At 33.6% G+C, this 19,872-nt stretch overlaps 2 protein-coding genes across 4 annotated transcripts in view; both read left to right on the top strand.

The window, feature by feature from the left end:
• The window catches only part of LOC123705740 (formin-binding protein 1-like), a 44,586-nt gene extending 32,870 nt beyond the window's left edge, over positions 1-11,716 (top strand). For all 3 annotated transcript variants that reach the window (XM_045654732.1, XM_045654730.1, XM_045654731.1), the window contains 5 exons: positions 7,322-7,415; positions 7,584-7,737; positions 8,589-8,872; positions 9,186-9,364; positions 10,951-11,716. In XM_045654732.1, the coding sequence (XP_045510688.1) occupies positions 7,322-7,415; positions 7,584-7,737; positions 8,589-8,872; positions 9,186-9,364 (711 nt within the window). In that variant the 3' untranslated portion in view covers positions 10,951-11,716. The remainder of the gene's footprint in view (positions 1-7,321; positions 7,416-7,583; positions 7,738-8,588; positions 8,873-9,185; positions 9,365-10,950) is intronic.
• A 5,487-nt stretch (positions 11,717-17,203) lies between these two features.
• The window catches only part of LOC123702123 (nose resistant to fluoxetine protein 6-like), a 40,273-nt gene continuing 37,604 nt past the window's right edge, over positions 17,204-19,872 (top strand). Inside the window, exon 1 of the mRNA XM_045649777.1 lies at positions 17,204-17,387. The gene's annotated coding sequence lies outside the window, so the exon portion shown is untranslated. The remainder of the gene's footprint in view (positions 17,388-19,872) is intronic.

Here is a 19,872-nt window from a genome sequence, read left to right as displayed (position 1 = left end):
GGTATATCCTTTTTATTCTCTAAAACCTTGATCTCTTCTTCAAACGCAATCCCTTGAACCTGTTTAATACATTTTTCTAATGTTTCATTCATTTCATTTACTGTTACAAACTTCGGCAAAATTTTCCTTTCTTCCTTCTTCAGTAATATTCTTCGACAATAAGAAATAACCTTTAGCATTTTAGTCAAATTAGAAAATTTTAACCATTCAAAATCTTCACATTTATCTTGTTTTACTATTAATGATACTTGTCTTCTTTCTTCATCTGTATCTACTATCTCTGGATTTTTCATTTCAACATTTCTGTTCTTCAACCATTCCGGTCCGTACCACCATAGTGAATGTGAAAGTAATTCTGTTGGAGTCAAACCTCTAGATGCACAATCAGAAGGATTGGCTTCGGTTGAAACATGACCCCATTGATCATAATCCATAATAGTTAAAATCTCTGATACCCGATTGCTTACGAATGTTGTCCATTTGCTTGCACCGCCCTTCAGCCATGCTAAAACGATTGTAGAATCAGTCCATCCGTAAATGTTATCTTTGCATACCTTCATCACTTGAGATACTTCGTTCACAAGTTTCGCAGCAAGCACAGCCCCACATAACTCTAAACGAGGTATAGAAACTTCCTTCTCTATAGGTGCTACTTTTGTTTTAGCTGATACTAACCTGACATGTATAGATTCATCGTGATTGATGACTCTCATAAAAACTGCAGCAGCATAAGCAGATCTTGATGCGTCTGAGAAGACATGTAGTTCAACATGACTTTGACTAGTGCAACAAATCCACCTTGGTATTTCTACTCGTTGAATTTCCTTGCATTGCTGTCGTATGTTAAGCCAAATTTCGTTCAAATCTTCAGGTAATGCATCATCCCAATCTAAATGCGCCTTCCATATTTTTTGAATAAATAATTTAGCAACAATGATTACTGGTGCAATCCAACCCATTGGATCAAACATTTGAGCAATATTAGATAAAACTTGTCTTTTCGTGATTGGAAATTTTATCTCCGGTAAATTGATTGAATAAACAAATCTATCTGAACTACGATTCCATGAAATTCCTAAAACTTTTACCATATTATCAACCTTAATTAGCATAGATTCTTCTTTTTCTTTATTATCTTCTCCAATATACTTTAATAATTCCTTACAATTAGAGCTCCATTTTTGAAGTGTAAATCCTCCAGATTTCATTAATTTATTCATTTCATTGTAAATAATTTTAGCTTCTTGTAATGTATCACAACCTGTCATTAGATCATCAATATAATAATCATTTTTAGTAATTTCTGATGCTACTGGAAATTTAAGTTTCTCATCTTCTGCCAAACGTTGTAAAGTTTTAACAGCAAGATATGGTGCACACGCGGTTCCAAATGTTAGAGTGAGCAATTTAAAATGTTTAATTGGTTGATCCGGTAAAGTTCTCCATAAAATTCTCTGAAAATTTGTCTGTCTTGGATTAATAAGTACTTGACGGTACATTTTGACAAGATCAGCCACTATACAAATGGGATGGGTTCTCCACCTCATTAATATATGTCTGAGATCTTGTTGGATTTTTGGTCCAATCATAAGATCATCATTTAATGACACATTATTTGTTCCCTTACTAGAAGCATTAAAAACTACACGAACCTTTGTCGTATCTTTATCCTCCCGTACAACAGCATGATGCGGAAGATAGACAGCCGATGGATTATCTAAATCGTCTTCTTCGACTAAAGACATATGATTAAGAACTAAGTACTCTTCTACTACTCGTCTATATTCCTCATATAATTTAGGATTATTCTTAAGCCTTCTTTCTAAAGCGACTAATCTATTCTTAGCTATATCTATAGATTCTCCATACTGGCACTCAGGATCCTTATTTTTAAATGGCAATGTAACAACATACCTTCCATCTCGATTTCGTACAGTTGATTTTTCATACAGCTCTTCACACAATTGTTCCTCTCTTGTAAATTTCTTAACAATCATATCTGGCTCAGCTTCTAGTTCCCAAAAACGCTTCAAAAAATCATCGTCAGTTCTAACCTGTAAATGAAAACTTTTAGCCTTGTATTTATCTGAAAGTGAATCAGATACCTTACCCGATAAAACCCAACCAAAGGCCGTATTCTGCGCTATTAAATTTCCCTTGGGTTGTTTCATCATACCTGTTAATAAAATCTCAGCATAAACTTCTGCCCCTAATAAAACATCAATCTTACCTGGTGTTGCATAACCTGGGTCCGCTAATTCTACATTCTCGAGTTCGAGCCAATTCGGAGCATCTAATTTCACACATGGAAGCATAGATGTAAGTGAAGTTAATACATAAGCCTTAACATTAATAGAAAATTCTGAGTTATGACGCGATTTTAAACATAATGTTACTACATGTTTAATATGCATTTGACCATCTCCCAGACCTGATACCAAACCATTAACAGATGTACGTCTAAGACCGAGTAACTGAACAGTTGCTTCAGTTACAAATGACGCTTGCGAGCCTTGATCTAACAATGCTCGTACCATAAATAAGTTACCATTATTTGACTGAGCCTTAAGTAGTGTCGTAGCTAGCAGAACATGATAGCTTTTATGCTCTCTTTTGGCAAAATTTGCCACAATCTTTGATTCTACTAGCGTAGACGAAGTTTTATTCTCAATCCCATCATTTTCTTCTTGTGTCCTTTGAGTGTTTTCAATGAATCCTGTCTTCTCTAAATGCAACATAGTATTATGTCTACGTCCGCATTTCTTGCAACAAATTGATTGTCGACATTTACTTACAATATGTGTAGGTTGCAAACAATTAAAGCATAACCCCTTATTCTGTACGTGATTCCTTCGTTCTTCTACTGATTGCTTCTTAAACTGTGTGCATGCATTTATATAATGATTTTCACCACAAACTGAACATATATTATCGTTCTTCTTATTCTGTAGGATAGCTCCGTGAAAAGTACTTTTAACCAATTGCTTCTTTTGTGACGTCTCATGTCTTATAGGTTGTTTTCCCGAATCTATCATCTCCAAACTACGAAATCTCGCTTCCAAAAAATCCACCAACTGAGACCAAGTTGGCAATTCATCGGCACATGACGTGCTTATCTGATTCTCCCATAGTTTATGTGATTGTACATCAAGCTTTGAAACTACCAAATAAATCACAATTGCATCCCAAGTTGCTGTTGGTATTCCCATATTATTTAGCGCTTGTAATACTGATGTAGTTGTATCCAGAAGTTGCTTAATCGCTTGTGCAGATTCACCATTAATTTGTTTTTGTCCAAATAACTTTTTTAGAACAGCATTTAAATTATATCTTTTATTATTGTATCGTTTTGTTAATTGGTTCCAAGCCTCTTGGTAGTTTTTATCAACAGTAGGAAAATTTCGTAACAAATTCTCTGGTTCTCCCGAGATACTACTCTTTAAATAATGCATTTTTTGCACGGGTGATAATTTTTCATTATTGTGTATAAGCGACAAAAACATATCGTAAAATGTCTGCCACTCCTCATATTTTCCTGTAAATGTTGGTAAATGAATTCTCGGTAGCTTTACATCGTCACTAGTCATCGTATTCGATGTTGGTATCGGGTTATTGAACACTTCTTCAAGCTTCTCTTTTAGTTCCGTCACATGGTCTATGTATATCTCCTCAAACTTATTATAGTCGTCTTCTATAAAATATGGTAAAGATTCTAGTTGTTCCGATGTTACTATTTGTATTAGCTCTGTATGATTTCGTTTGAATTCTAAATAAAAATCTTCCAAATTTTTTATTCTAGTTTCCAAATACTGCTTAGTGATTCTACCTTTCGGACTCTTCTTAAAGTTTATTTGTGCCTTTTCTAATCTTGACAACAAATCCGCTTGATTTTTAATTACTTTTGAAGCCATTTTTAATTAAATATTAAATTTTTCTTCTAAAATTTTCAAAGTTTCAATAATCTTCCAAGTCTATAGAATAATCCAGAAATTTCTTCTAAGTCCATATAATAAATTCTCAGATTTTTCCAAGTCCTTACAATATAAAATCTCAAATATTTTCTAAGTCCATATAATAAACTATCAGATTTTTCCAAGTCCTTAGAATAAAATCTCAAATATTTTCTAAGTCTATATAATAAACTATCAGATTTTTCCAAGTCCTTAGAATAAAATCTCCAATATTTTCTAAGTCCATATAATAAATTATGAAATTTTTACAAGTCCTTAGAATAAAATATCTTCAAATATTTTCTAAGTCCATATAATAAAATATGAAATTTTTACACGTTCTACTTATCGGAAATTTTTCTAAGTCTTTCAAAGTCCAAAGTCCATCTTAGGTTTCGGCACCATGTATAAAAATTGACGATTTCGCGGGATTCACTTAAACACTCAACACTTTAAATTACTTTATTTTTACTTTAACACAATATTACACAAGTTACACAAGATACACAAGACAGATAATTGACATGAAATTTCTTATACGTATTCAACAAAACAATTCGCTAGTGCGATGCAAAACTAAAGTGTCGCCATCTATTGGTAACTTATGAAACTAATTGTCGTAACTTGACATATTGTAACATAATTAGACACATAGTAAACAGCGTAATTCGTTTCTCAGTTCCCAATTTAGTCGATAGATGTCACTCGCAGTATCATTTGGCATTTTTTTATAATTGAATGGTTCTTGTCTCAACTAGATGTCGCTTCTAAAAAAAATCAATGTGCCAAATAGTATCTTGACGTAAAATATAATACGCAAAAAACGTAAACTATAACGTAAAATATAAAACGTAAAATATTATAAAGGCAAGAGGCGGCTCGTGACAAAATTGTACGGGTGTTCAATTATTGAACTAAAACAAAGAAAATACAGTAGCGTAGTAAATTCATAACAAAAAAAAATGAGCACCACATTATAAATGTCTATTTAAACACTAAAAATTATAAAGTACAGGCTATTTCAAAACGAATTCAATGATTATCAATTAATAATTAGAAAATCCCCGAATTTGCTTTCGCGAGCGTATTTTTATTGTTTGTTTATAATATAGGAGTGGCAACTGGCAACGTCGCGCGCTTGTCGCGCGCAATTGCTGCTGTCATGCGATGCGGCAACATCGCGGTTTCGCGCAGGACCTCCGCAGGACTGTCGCAAAATTTCTCTTTCACTCTTATTGGATTCCGTATTTAGGCATTTGATATTCGTATTGGAGTTTAGGTATACGATAAATTTAATTTTAAATTAAAGATATATTAATTGTTAAATGAATGAGCACAACTTTATTATAATAATTATTATTTATGAGAGTTCACTGCCCCAGCGCTCCTTAGGATGAACCGCCTATTTTTTCACGGACCACGCTGCTATGAACTGTTTATAACGAATTACTCGAACAATTAGAGCATAAATTTCAACGTAAGACGTAAAAGTGTCTGTAGCTGTATTGACTCAGTCTCGTACTTATAAACTGATGGACGCTGGTTCAAATCATCGTCGTACATCTAGATTTTTTTTTCTTTTCCCGTATTTTTTGCTCATTTAAATATGTAATACTGTTTACAAGGGAATAATTAAGAAGAAAAAAGATATAGACATTTTTTTTTAACAGAAAATAAAGAATATATATACACTACTCTGATCACTATGTCGAATGTTTGTAGTGGGTGTCGAAACCTTATTAAAGGTACTCACTTCCTTAGATGCTCACTATGTTCTTTAGCGTATGACTTGCAGTGCGCTGGAACCAACAATAAGAGATTTTATGCCATGTTACCTGAAAAGAAGTCTTCTTGGAAATGTCCAGCATGTCTTAGCCAGCGACCCAAACTTGATAACACCAACACAGTCAGTCGCTTACGTCCACAGAGTACTTTTTTATATATGAGAAACTTACGTCACTGTGAAGCGTACGTGTTTGATCAAGCGGGTTACAAATTAAATTCAAATCTAATTGAAATAGTATATCTTGTTGGAAGTTTTTATTAGTGGTGCTTAAGTTATCAAAAACAATCTGATTTGTGGACGAATACGCGTTATACATCACGATTTATTATTAAAATTAACATTGGAAACTTTTTGCGTAAAAGTGATAAAAGTGGTTGACGGTATATTAAAAACAAAAGTTACAAATTAACATTGTCATCTATCGTGACGATTTACCAGATACAATAAGAAACATAATTTCGTTGAAAATTACAAGACACTCGTAGCTCTGTACAAAGTGAACTGGACTTAGAACAGTTAGTAGGAAGATCGATCCTGACAGGGGTCATATTATCAGAAATATATTACTATATTTTTTTTTCATAATTACTTAAATTTTCCAATCATTATGAAGTTTGCCTGTTGCAAAGCTACAACAGAAGGCAGCGCTGGGATTTTATCTTGCCCTCATTGTAAACGAAATTATCATATTGCATGTTTGTTCCCAACTGACAAAAAGAAACAATTGACAAGCGAATTAAAAAAAAATGGTTTTGCCCTGAATGTTCCACTCATCAGTCAAGATCTCTGAATACTGAAAATACCCCAGTACGCTCATGCGCTCAATTGTTACAACGAAGTCCTGATAACATTACAACACGTAGAGGTGGCACATCTTTTAAATCCCCTATCGCTGTGAATAATAATGCATTATCAGCTGACTCTATTCGAGAGATTATATCCGAATAGATGGAAAAGCTGCGGCGCTCACTGGAATCATCAATTATGAATAGGATTTCGTAAGATTTAAATTGTATAAAGCAAGAAATTATTAGTTTAAAAGACAGTATCACATTTATAAAAAGCAGATATGATGATTTCAGCAAAACTATTTCAACGCTTGAAAAAATTAATAATTCTAATTCGTAATTCTGCACTAAGCCCTGTGAGGAGCATGAACGCTCTTAACTAAAAACTAAAATAATTCAAAAACACCGGAGTTTTTAAAACAACGCCCTCTAGATGTAATAATTGAAAATCGATAGTTTGCTGTTTCCATAGTTCTAAAATTGGTCACTAGTGGTGCTTTTAAAGCTGCAAATTAAATAATAAGCTCAAATCAGAGCGCCATCTAGTAATAGTCTGAAATTACGGGGTACGATCTCTAGTATGACCATTATCAGTCCTTTTAGATTATATTCGTCCATGGTATGTTACACATAATATTATGATCGAACAATTTTTGAACATGTAATTTACAAGATTCAGACGATCATATTTATTATTTTTACTGAAACAATAGTTGGTAAACTAACTTAGTCTTGAAATGTAATATATCTTGATATAAATAACATTCCAATATATATTTTTTTTTTGACTTAACTAGGTTGCACAAGAACAAGCCGCTATGGAAGGTCTAATGAAAATGAAAGGAGTATATGAAACAAACCCAACTTTAGGAGATCCTATGACAGTAGAAGGTATTTTAATTTTATTTTCTTGACAATAATAAAAAAGAGAACTGAGAACTTTTGACATTTCTACAAAGTTTTCCAAATCTATTAAGAAATATTCACTGAAAGGTGTTCTATAAATCTCAACGAAAATGATTGATATATTATCATATATGATGTATATTTGTATTTTAGGTCAACTCAATGAGTGCTGCGACAAATTAAAGAAGTTAAAAGCACAACTGCGCAAATACGAAGAGTTGCTTGCAGAAGCGAACAACCAAGTGTGCGCGCCTCCCCTACACCCCACCGCTAGAACTAACGGATCGGCGCCTAATCAGGCGACTAGGTACGGGTTTTTATTTGACATATTAATGTGAAGGCAAAGAAAAGTCTGGGTGGTATAATAGATGAGAGTTGCTTTCCAATGTAGTACTTTCTGTTTAAATTGATATGAACGTTACTTTTGTCACAGAATACATAATAGTAGCTAAACGCTACAGAACGGACACTCTCCGCCTCCCGCCAAAATTAAACACTTACCTCACCCCGCACAATCAGACATGTTATGGTACCCATTTCCCCGCAAGGACGATACCAACGACGTCTTAGACGAAACGCAACGAAGATTGACAACATTAATCAAATTGACATAAAGTAATTTTATTATTTTGGATTTGTGATTATCGTTTTTCGTAGAAAATGGTTAAATATTGTGCTGTTTACGGATGTATTTCATCAGAAAAACGCGAATTTTTTTTTACGCTAGTCACAAATGTGCCAACCATAAAGCGTTAACACACACATTTGCAGTCTCTACAGTGTGACTGTCAAAACAATCATTTTGTATGGAGTGTCCGGGGTGTGCTTTTGTTGCAATTTTCATAATACATACTCAACAATTTATATTTATAAAGCATTTTGATCGCTATAAAACTAAAATATCTATCACATTTAAATTATCTATAATAAATTCATTCAAGTAGTCAGATTTTAAGTGTTGCGTCATCCTTTTTATCGGGTATTATAATTTATACATAATACATGTGCTACATTTATTGGTATTGTGTGCCCTGTTAATTTATCAAATGTATGTTTCGTCTCAATATCTGAAATAGAACGCAGATGATGGGCAAATTTTGTCGTATTAACGTGTTTAATCTATCGATTTATACTAAAATATTCATATTTCTTACACAGTATCGGTTCAAACAGCGAGTCCCTATCGCGGTCCGCGTCCGAGTCGTCCGTCAGCACGGGCGGGTGTGCGGGCACCGCGGGCACGGCCACGGTCGGCCGAGCGGCCGGCGGCTCGCCGGAGTCCGGTCTCGGTGGGGAGCTAGCGGCCGCCCACCAGGACCACCACGCGGACGACCATCATGACGACCACGACCACGATCACGATCACGAGTCGGACTTTGATTATTACTATGAGCCGGATCTGCAGCCGCTCGGGTACTGCAAGGCGCTGTATGCGTTTGAAGGTTTGTACCAATTATGCTCTATTTATTGATTTTTAGCTAAATTATAATGCTTTGTCACTGGCTGTAACATAATCATTGAACAAAACTGAGGCAACAAATGTTACCCCTCTAAGTTGGTATATAATGTAGACATTATACTAACTGTAATAATAACCTGCATATTTCAACTATAATGTGATAATCACGGACTATAATATAATTTTCATCGTAAACGTTTACTTTCTTTTTGTATATGTCTATACATTTTGCCCTATTAAATTTGACCAAACTAAAGGCCAAAAGTGTCAAACTACAAATGGTATGTAACTCGTAGCGAACGGCACGGGCTCCACGATGCGCATGGAGTGCGGCGAGCGGCTGCTGGTGCTGGAGACGGACGCGGGCGACGGCTGGACGCGCGTGCGCCGCCACCACACGCGCGAGGAGGGCTTCGTGCCCACCACATACATCGCCACCACGCTCTACGCCGACGCGCACGCGCATGCGCACTAGCCGGTAACTACCCACCTCACACATGCACACGTACACATGTACACACGTAATGAACTACAATACACGGTAATTTACACGGACATTCGCGCACTGGTCGACTACACTACTAGGCACAAGCACGCACACACACAACCACAGACACACGCACACAATCACGCTTATAGACACACATGACAAACTATAGTATAAAAATGCACACGCACATTCGCACATCCGTACGCGCACTAGCCAATGTAACAGAAGCACGTCCCCATTCACCCACCTAGGCACTCACAGATATTATTTAACCGTAACGTTCTAACGCACGCACACATATACATGTGTACTAGCCGGTTACTTTGCAATCAAACACGCTCGCACTATCGTACCTAGGCGTTTACTACATAATAACGCACACGCGCAAACACTCTCACACACAGATATAAACACACGCACTTATAACCGAACGCTAATACTATCACACACTATAACAAAGATTCTTTACCGAGAAAGTTAAGGATAACTACATAATATGATACCTTGACCCATAAACCCCATTGAAAAATAAATACATAAAGCCTATGTTTTATTTCTACGTATATTACTTATATAAGTATTTTATTGTGATTTCCACCTTTCGGTGTTAATGTTTAAAATCCATCGACATCATTTGAGCTAAATCGTAGCAAGCAAACAAACCTAGATAGTAACGCTACTTTCTCTTACTTGTACGCGTTGTTATGATTAACACCTTGTTATCATAGCCTCTTGTGTTTGTAAAATGAGGTTTTTAGAATACTTCTAATATATTATCAACTAAGAATGAGTATTGTTATTTTATGCTCAAGTATTAGTACAAAGTAGAAATTTGATGAGTTTTTATTATCCATTAAATGCAATTTAATCTTTATGAATAAATCAATGATTACACAATACGGATATTATAATAGTTAGCCTAAAATAATTACTCCAAATATGACGTTTCTTTAAGGTCAAGTTGAGTCAATTTAATTACAAATTGTCCCATATAATTTCATTCGCATTCATTATTCAATTTGTGGATAAAAAATGTTATTGCGTCGGTCATGGACACTTTCAGAATCTGATTATATTTTAATGTCAACTGACATTGACCTTACTCTATAATTTAATTCAATTTTGATGTATTTCGAACTAAATACATTCTTCATTATGGATTCCATTTTTACGGTAGTCGTTAGTCTGATTTCTTAGTACTTACATACATATTTAAATATTACGAAGTACAGATACATAAATATCGTCCATTTCGTAATTGTTAAACTAGAATAAAATATGTAAGTACTTCCTATTACATAATTTTACTTCTTTAAATTCATTAGTAATCTAATTAATTCGTTTTGAATTAATTATCAAGTGAAATATAAAAAGCGGAACGACAATTCAATTTCTCATGCTTTTTTTGTATGGCATTAACGCTCACGATAGAGACGGATTCTGCCAATATCCAAACGTACGTTTCAATAAATCAATTTAACAATGTTATACAAAATATATTGTCAATATTAGGTTACAGTGGTAAACTTACTGTAAATTGAATTTTTTTTATTAAGATATTTTTAATTTTCCCGACAGCCAACGCCCGATCTCCGTCGCTAGAGCAGGCGGCAGGTCGCACGCGGTGACTCCGCTCCGGAACCCCAAGTGCCGCGCTTTGCGTAAACGTTCTTTGTGGCCTACATAATATAATTATATTTTTGCTATAATTTGTCGGTTTCGAGCATGCCTTATATCGCCTTAGGTCGCCGAGAAGAACGGGGAAATCATAATAACATTCCATGATCTTATTTATTGTGTATATTATTATTTTTTTTTATAATTTTTTGTTATGTGGCGTACATATTTTTCATGTATGTTCGTGTAACGTTAGGGTGTAATTTGAAATGTAATATTTTTGTAACGCGTCATCTTCGTTGTGCCAGCTGTTTATGTGTTAAGGTATTTTTCGTACTTATGGTATAGAAATAACTTTGCTTTTATGTGATTCCGCCATTGTCTATTCGAAATTATAGCAAAAATAAGGTTAATTTAATTAATTTTTCACGTGTAATATATGTAAACTTTAATGTATTTCTATTAAGAGATTACTCATTTCACTGACGTATATGCATTAATGAGTAAATGTAACGCTGTATCCGTTATCAAATGTATTATAAATGCTAATGTTAAATGAATCTTACTTAGTTATAATGCTAGCTAAATTTCGTAACTAGCCAATGCTACTTTATGAATATTTGCCGTATGCAAGAAATATCAATGTATTTATATATAGTGAGATGATGGATGAATGAGTGCATTTGATTTTTATATAAAATAAAATATATGATGACAGAACCTTATGCGTTTCTTTTTGACCCCGACTTATGATTTCCTAACGTATATAATATTTGATTAGATTGCAGCATATTCACAGCAGTGGAAAAATATATGCTTGGGAATAAAATATTATAAAAATATTGTTATAATAGCAGAAAATATATGCATTATTATTGTAAAAAAATATTTTATATTTAAAACGAATTATATAATTTCGTTTAAAATGTAAAATTGTATGACATTATTGGAAATATTGGCATATAACATCCGGCTTAAGAAGGTAATACGTAGTTCAAGAAAATTTAAAATTAATTTATTCTTGACCTTTCTACCATAGTTTCTTAACACCACTATTTTGAAATCGTAAAAAATTACGATTATGTACCTACTTATAAATTTTGGAATCGTTATTGATTTATGTAATCGTAATAATGAAACATTAAATTACAATCTGCCTATAACAATAACTAAATAGCATTGAAATTATATGCTATTACACATAATGAGTTCCAATAAAAAACAATAATTCAAGATAGCATGTAAACGTGTTTACGTTGCGCTTGCTGGCTGCTCCATTGGCCGACTGCGCCTTCCGCGTCTTGCCACGCAACGTTGCATAACAAAACCGCATAAACACTAAATATCGAACTAAACATAACTTAAACCTTGATTCAATAGATATTTAGCTAAACTATGTCCACATCGGGATATAAGCTCAATTTCTCTGGCTCGAAACGGTTTTTTATTTGAAACTAAAGTCCAAACTGATTCTAGCATGTATGTCTAGACTCTAGATCATAGAGCGTTGTCCTATTTTAGCAACGACATCATAATATTTTAGACATTATTTCAGGCTCTTTATTCATAATTTTAACCACATTTCCTTAAAGAGTCGTGGAGGCTTCAATTCGAAGAGATTTTTGTATTTTTTTATTATAAAACTAGATATATTTCGTATACGCTACAGAACGCCCACACTACTACCTAAGCAAAGGGCTATGAATTACTAGACGATACTAAAAGGTATGCAAGCATATTGAACGCGATTGGCAACTCCTTTGACAAAACAAGTTACACGGGAATTACACCATCCCGAGGTCGCTGGTTGCGTATATTATTAGTTTTCCTGCTTCGTGAGGGAGTGTCTCCGTATTTAACAAGGCGACCCGCCCTCGTCTTTCTTGAATTTGTAAAAAAATATGTAAAGTTGCAATTTCTAGTAGTACCTATTAGTAAGACCAGTTAAATGATAATACTCCTTCAAACTATTATTGATACGATACCTACTCAGTCATACTTAAGGGTCTTTAATTTATAACTTTACTATTAAAATTACTGAAAAGTGAAAATATATAGAGACTGAGCGTTCATAATATATTATTAGATATATTGTGTATGTGTAGTTAGGCCGTACAACCGGCTATATTCTTCTGAACATTTTTAGGAACCTAAGAAGGCTGAACGCAGGTAATAGTCAGCTTGCCTTTGAGGAACCTAAAATAGATAAAAGTTCAAAATTTTTTCTATTTCGAAATTGTCTTACGAGTAGTTACGTTTACAGTCTTTGCAGAAGAAAAAAAAATCTTCGCAACATCAAATTTTGTGTCTAATATACTTATCAAACGATGTCAATACAAAATTAGCTGACGTAACAATGGTGGGAATATATGAGAGACAATGCCCAAAAGTAAGGTGGTAGTAGTTATAAAGTCATCTCGTAAGCAAGTACGTACTGTAATTATCTATTGTTAAGTAAGCAAGAAGTTATAACGCTTCGCACGATGAGTGGGCAATTATACGAAAAGTAACTATCGGAAGGAACAGTAATTAATCAACCATAAGTGGGAAAGCGTGTAACTACGGTCTTACATTAAAATGCTCCCAATGTCGCACCAGACTTTGACCTTAAAACTTTATTGTTAGTAAGCCTATACTTTGCCATTTGATAATGGAAAAGTTGCACTTAGGTTATATCTATGACACTTATAAAAGCTACTTAGTCAAGTTATTTATAGGTAGCTTTCTAATGAAAACATGAAATGACAGTACCTAACAGTAGACACTTCTGATTTAATTTATTTGAATGTTAGTAAGTTAGTTAGCTAAAGTCAATTATAATCTGCGAATAAGTATAGTTTGGGATACATACATCAATTTTAAATTTCTGTCTCTAAAATTAACTACAAATACAAAAAGAATATTGACGGAAAAATATTTCTAATTATTCATTAATAAAATGTAAATTATAATTGTAAATAATGGGTTAAGGTACCTACTTCATCTACTCAGGAATATCTTGTCTACCTATAGGCTATAGTCTATAGGTATAGATATAAACAATCTTATTTAGCCCAATTTTCGGTTATTTTAAACACTTCAAATAATTAACACGAATAAAAGTACCTAATTATCTGTAATAAGTTAGTAGGTAAGTTACTCAAGCAAAAGTGTACATTGTATCGTACTGTTCTCCTTGTCCATCATGGGATAATTTGGAAAATCCAAACTTATCTATATTTATAGATATATGTACCTAGATATATGTAGATATATGTATAGATTACCTATAGATAGTATTTACTATAGTAAATACTATCTATAATCTATACATAATATAATAAATCTGTAGAAGGGTCAATTCTGTACATTGAAAATATTGAAAAAATAACTAGCAGGGGGTGTTACTGGATCGATACCAAACCCAAATATGTGATTAAAAAAATTTTTGTCTGTATGTGAAGACATCACGTGAAAACTACCGGTTCGATTTTGATGAAACTTGGTATAATTATACCTTATTATCCTGGGCGTAAAATAGGATACTTACTATTACTAACTGAATGAATTTTTTTTTGTTCAATCTCAAGATATAATTACCTAAATTATTCGAAAAAATATTTGTCCTACAAAATCTATGGTTTGTTCAAAGAGTCCCCCTTTCCAAAGTGTATCGATAACGAGGTCATCATAAATGATTACTAACAAGCAGATTTTTTGTTTTCACTTATTTAATGTTTATATAATTCAACAGACATATTGTCCTACAAATTGCGTAATAAATATTTGAGAACCATCAAATCAAAAAATTTTATCCTTGTTATCTCTGTTAGCTACCACAATCGAGAGTTTCGTACACGAAATTATTCGGTGTCTCATCAAAATAAAGCTACAAACGGAAAATCAGCTTGATAGTAGTCACTTGCAAAAATGGGCGATGTATCCTGAACTAGAATAAATAAAGATTGGTAAGAAATGATTTGTAACTTTTTAAATTAGGTACCTACTAGATTTCGGAAACTGGGTAAGTATGCAAATTAAATATATTTACTTTCAAAGTAGCTAAATGACTCTTACTAAAATGCTAGCAAATATAAATTGAGATGAGTAAATAAGCTTTCTGATGTACCTAATGAAAATCATAGAAGCATCTCTAATTAAAATACTTCGCTATGAATCTAGTAAATTAGTTCTGAATAATAATATTAAAACCCGTGGTTTACGAACTTATTACAGTGACTTAACCTGGCGTGTTTATTTAACTTATGCAATCATTTGTAGTAATTACTAATTATACATTTAAATAATTGTTGCATCGTGCAGGCAGTAGGTACAATATTGCGTTACCTTCTGTGTTACAGAATTCGCATCAAGGACTTTCTGTCGCGCGCCGTTTATCTTTATAACATGTAAAATGCTTGTTGTTGGTTCACTGCGAGACATTACAAAATAGTGTCATTGTATTTAATCTACTTTTAATAATGACACTGTTTCGGTCAGATTGTTCATTTGTGGAGATTGGACATGATCAAATATATTTTTGTAAATCAAACAGGTTATACCTATCTACAGCTCTTAAACATTCTTTACCTACAAGAAGAAAGCTTAATTATTTCAGTATGCTGTATGACATAGCATATTTAAATCCCTAGTCAGCTAGTAGATAGGTAACCTAAGTAGCAATTAAAATAGGGTAGGTAAACTCATTATTTGAGTTTGTTTCAGTTGAATTTGAAAATTTGCAATTCAATGGTTATTTTCTCGTTAATTAGGCACCATTACGCGTTCGGATTGTACGTTAATATTTAACAGTCAGCATATTTCAGAGATTTTATGCCTTTCCGGTATTGTTATATCTCAAAATGTGCTGTTATGTATTAGGTGTGCCACATAAATTGTCATCTCTAATATACGACCCCAATTAGCTTAACACTAAGTTCAAATTTAGACGAATGATGAAATGAAAGTGTATTAAACCGGCCTGGTAATGAAATTAAATAACAGCTGCCTAATGAAATTCTCCCGGTGAAATAATGAGCGGCGATGAAGGTGAAGTGATAAGGTGAATGGGAACATGACACAGTTTTTGTAAATTTGGTTTTGTGACGTTCAATATCTATACGTGCCCAGCGCTTCCTAGGCAATAAGGGCGCATAATTTGTCACACCCCACGCGTCCCTCAGCACATCTTTATGACTCTTTGCGCGATTCTATTTGTTAATCCGTAAAGGAAACGCTGGGAATGTTATTAAATTGATGATTAAATGCGTGCGAATTACTCGGATGAGCGAACTCTTTGTATAGTAGAGACCCGAGAAGTGTAACATAAGTTTAGATTGAATAGCAAACGTTTAATATGTTCAATGTTTTAATCACAGCACATATAGGTATACCTCTGTTTTAGTTTGTTTCTGGAGCACACACCGCTAGTCGCTACCTGTCAGATGCGAAAGCGTACATTGAAAAATTGGATTTCAATCCGATTCTTAAAAGGCAGCTTCAGGCATAACTCGTCCACGTGTTCAGGAATTCACCTGCTTGAAATATCTATATGATATTACCACAGAATATTACGAAATGTATGAAAATTGTGATTGAATACATAATTTAGTTTCTAGATATGCGAATGTACCTATTATGCAAAACATTTCCTTAATTATTTAATTTTACGCAAAATTTATTATTTATCAGACCAAAGCAAAAGCTTATTATAATATAATGATAAGTAATGAGATAAAGTAGAAACTGGAAAGAAATGACAAATGTTATGTATAAACCAATAGTTACATAATTATTTGCACTCTTTAAATTACATAATAATTAGGTATAATTCGTATACCTTCCTGCATGGTTTATATTTTGTAAAAAAAAAATATTTACTTAAAAATAAAGTGAAAAAGGAAAAAACCCACGAAGCAATAAAAATTGGTGACTTTTACTTTTGAGTACCTACCAGCAATATTAAAGTGAGTATCTGATATCACATAACGTCTTACGCAAATCGATAAATTAATGAATGTAGGTACACCAAATAAGTGGCACAAGGGATGTGAGTTCAATTCATGTCTAACGTTCGTTTGTAGTGAGTACTGTGTACTACGAAACCGCTCAAGATGGGTAAGGCTTGCGCAAATCCGTTGTTGTCATAATAGGTGGCAAATGTTAGGGCAACGCGGAGTAAATGAAATTAATTTGATGTAGCATACTTTCATACCGGTTCGCGGATGGTGGTGGCTGGTGGTAGCCGCAGTGGCCGCACGACCGTCGACTCCGGCGCAACGCTGTGCCCGCTGGTAACAGCATTCCGCGTAAATTTTATGTTTACATCGGAAACGTAACATTTTCCTAATAAGAGCTCGTTTAGGAGGAAGTGTTTTCCGCGTGCATTGAACTCTTTGACAAAATTATTAAGGTTCGTATGATAATTTTTATTATAGATATTTAATATGAAATTGTACCTACTGAGAAAGAAAATTATAAAAACGCTTTTAATTTCAATAAGCTAAAGAGCTTATAATGAACAAGACACCGAGTTATCGGAAAAGCTTTGAAGCGTTTTTATAATACAGATAAGAATTAATCCCATTAATCTTCTAAAGTATAAAAGACAAATTGGTTTTCCTTAAGCCTTAGTCCTACCTTTTACAGAGTTTTGAAAATGGTAAAAAACTTAATAACTAGATAATATTTTCAATTTTTAAAATTCTTCCAAGGTTCTAAATTAAATTTTCGCTTTAAAAAATTTGCACAGTTACCTAGTTAGTTCAGTATTTTTCGGAAACTTACAACATAAATGTGAAAATAATTGTTTGTCTAATACACTAAAACAATTACAACTAATGGAGCGAAACGTTATTACAGCCAAGAACAAACAATGATTTAAATGGTCCATAAATTGGTATTGTTATAAATTGTTATCTTGGCATTTATAATGAAAATGTTTATCTGAAAATTTTCAATATCCATTTACTAAGTAACTCTCTCACTACCAACAAAAACTAAATGTCACGTACAAGTTTTAACGATAAGTAGGTTGAAGTTAGAAAAAACATTGTCATCATTACTTAGAATTCTGAAAACCTAAGTTTTCTAGAGCGGATATTTCAAAATTGTATACCTACTATATAGATTACGAGCACTTGATTAAACGTTGCATCAAACCGTCTGTATTTCATAGTATTGTGTGTCTGCAATGAAAAGTAATTCTATCATAACCGAATTAATCAGTACCACGGAACCGACGTAAAAACATTGCATCGAATGAGTTGCGTAAAGTAACACAAAAAGAACAGGTCCTACTGAGTTGCCGCTCCATTTCTGCCTATATGTTTATTTATATACTTAAGTATTCGTGGAAAGTGGAGAAATATCGAAAGCACCAGATGCAAAACGATATTTACCAATTATGAGGAAATATTTATGTGTGCGGCAGTGATGACATATTTTTTTGCTACGAAAGAGGAAACACCGGATGATGTAGACATATTTTATTAATCAGATCCATTAGAAGGTAGAGTTAGAGTATCAAATTGAATATTATACTAGGTGAGATAGGTTAACGATAAATCGATCGATCCTTAAAGTAAACAATAAAAAACATCGGGTATTATCATCGTGAAATACACATCCACCTATTCCCAGTTAGCTTGATGTGTTGCATATTCTGCACGCGAGATATATCGAACGGTTTGTTCATTGACATTCAAACCCATAAAGCATCGGCAAACGAAGCTATCTCTTCACAGAGGTCACGTGTCACGACGCTTACAGAGATGAACTTTCACCGTTTGTTAGCTTTGCGCATCGGGTATGTCACGTTTTGTTACATCATACGCGTCATAAACCTGTTTTTAGGAATCGTGGAATTGTCGCACGAAACCTTTACTTTATAACGACATGTGCCCTAGTCCATATAGCAATAATTATTCGGACAATACAAACAATGGGCTCTAGAACACAATGAAGGATGACAGCCATTAGCCATTAAGGCGCGATCGCAGAGAGGTTCAATGAATCAGCCCATTATGCGACTGGTCGATGGATCGTAATTTCACACATTCGACAGTCCGTCGAGTCCTGTCCACGTGGCTTTCAGCTCACGCACAAGAACCCTCTTTATGATCTCGATTCATCGGTGTTGAGGAAAATAAATCGACACTAGAATACGTATGAGAAAGATAAATTTTATAAAATGTTCGACAAATAAACTTTTTCACTACATTTAGTTATACAGGTAAAGGTACAATTTGTAATTTTGTTATTATAATTTATGATTTCTGTATGTGCTAAAATAATTTGTAATCTCAATAATGTTAATCACCGTAGCAAATAGCAATCATCAACCCAAAATGAAATTATTAAATCGTTATATGTGCCTTATATGTAAAGGCATTTGATTCCATAGTTAATAATTTATATGGGATCATAAATCTTAAATAGGTGAACATGGCAACCCCTTGTAATAAACAAAACTACTTTACAAAGGCAAAACAATCATAAATTTCCTATAAGGATCTTTTCCGTCCCCTTGTGCCAGTTCTACAATAACCCTCCACTGCTTTGGGACCGTCGCTTGCTTCATTGAACACAATACTTATTTCCCAGCGGAAATATGAAAATGCTAGTGTTTTATAGTTTTATTAATTAGGGCTTTTAATATAATTCCCTATTGAACTGTTTATGATCGTAAAAAAGAAAAACTCGTACGAAGATTGTAGAGTAGATTAAGTGAACAATTTATTTGTCACACATCAACGAAAATTCTCTATAATATTCTTGTTTTATTTTTGCATTACATAATTTATGGTAGCATATTTACAAACAGATAGAACTTTAAGTTAAAGGCCTGAAGCAAAATTTTGCCTGGTTTTTAGAATGGGCTCCGCGGGAGTCTTTAA

Source organism: Colias croceus, chromosome 2 (genome assembly GCF_905220415.1).
Source record: "Colias croceus chromosome 2, ilColCroc2.1".
NCBI classification, from domain to species: Eukaryota; Metazoa; Arthropoda; class Insecta; order Lepidoptera; family Pieridae; genus Colias; species Colias croceus.
Note: the sequence above shows the minus strand (reverse complement) of the source record. Positions and strands in the feature narration are given on the sequence as shown.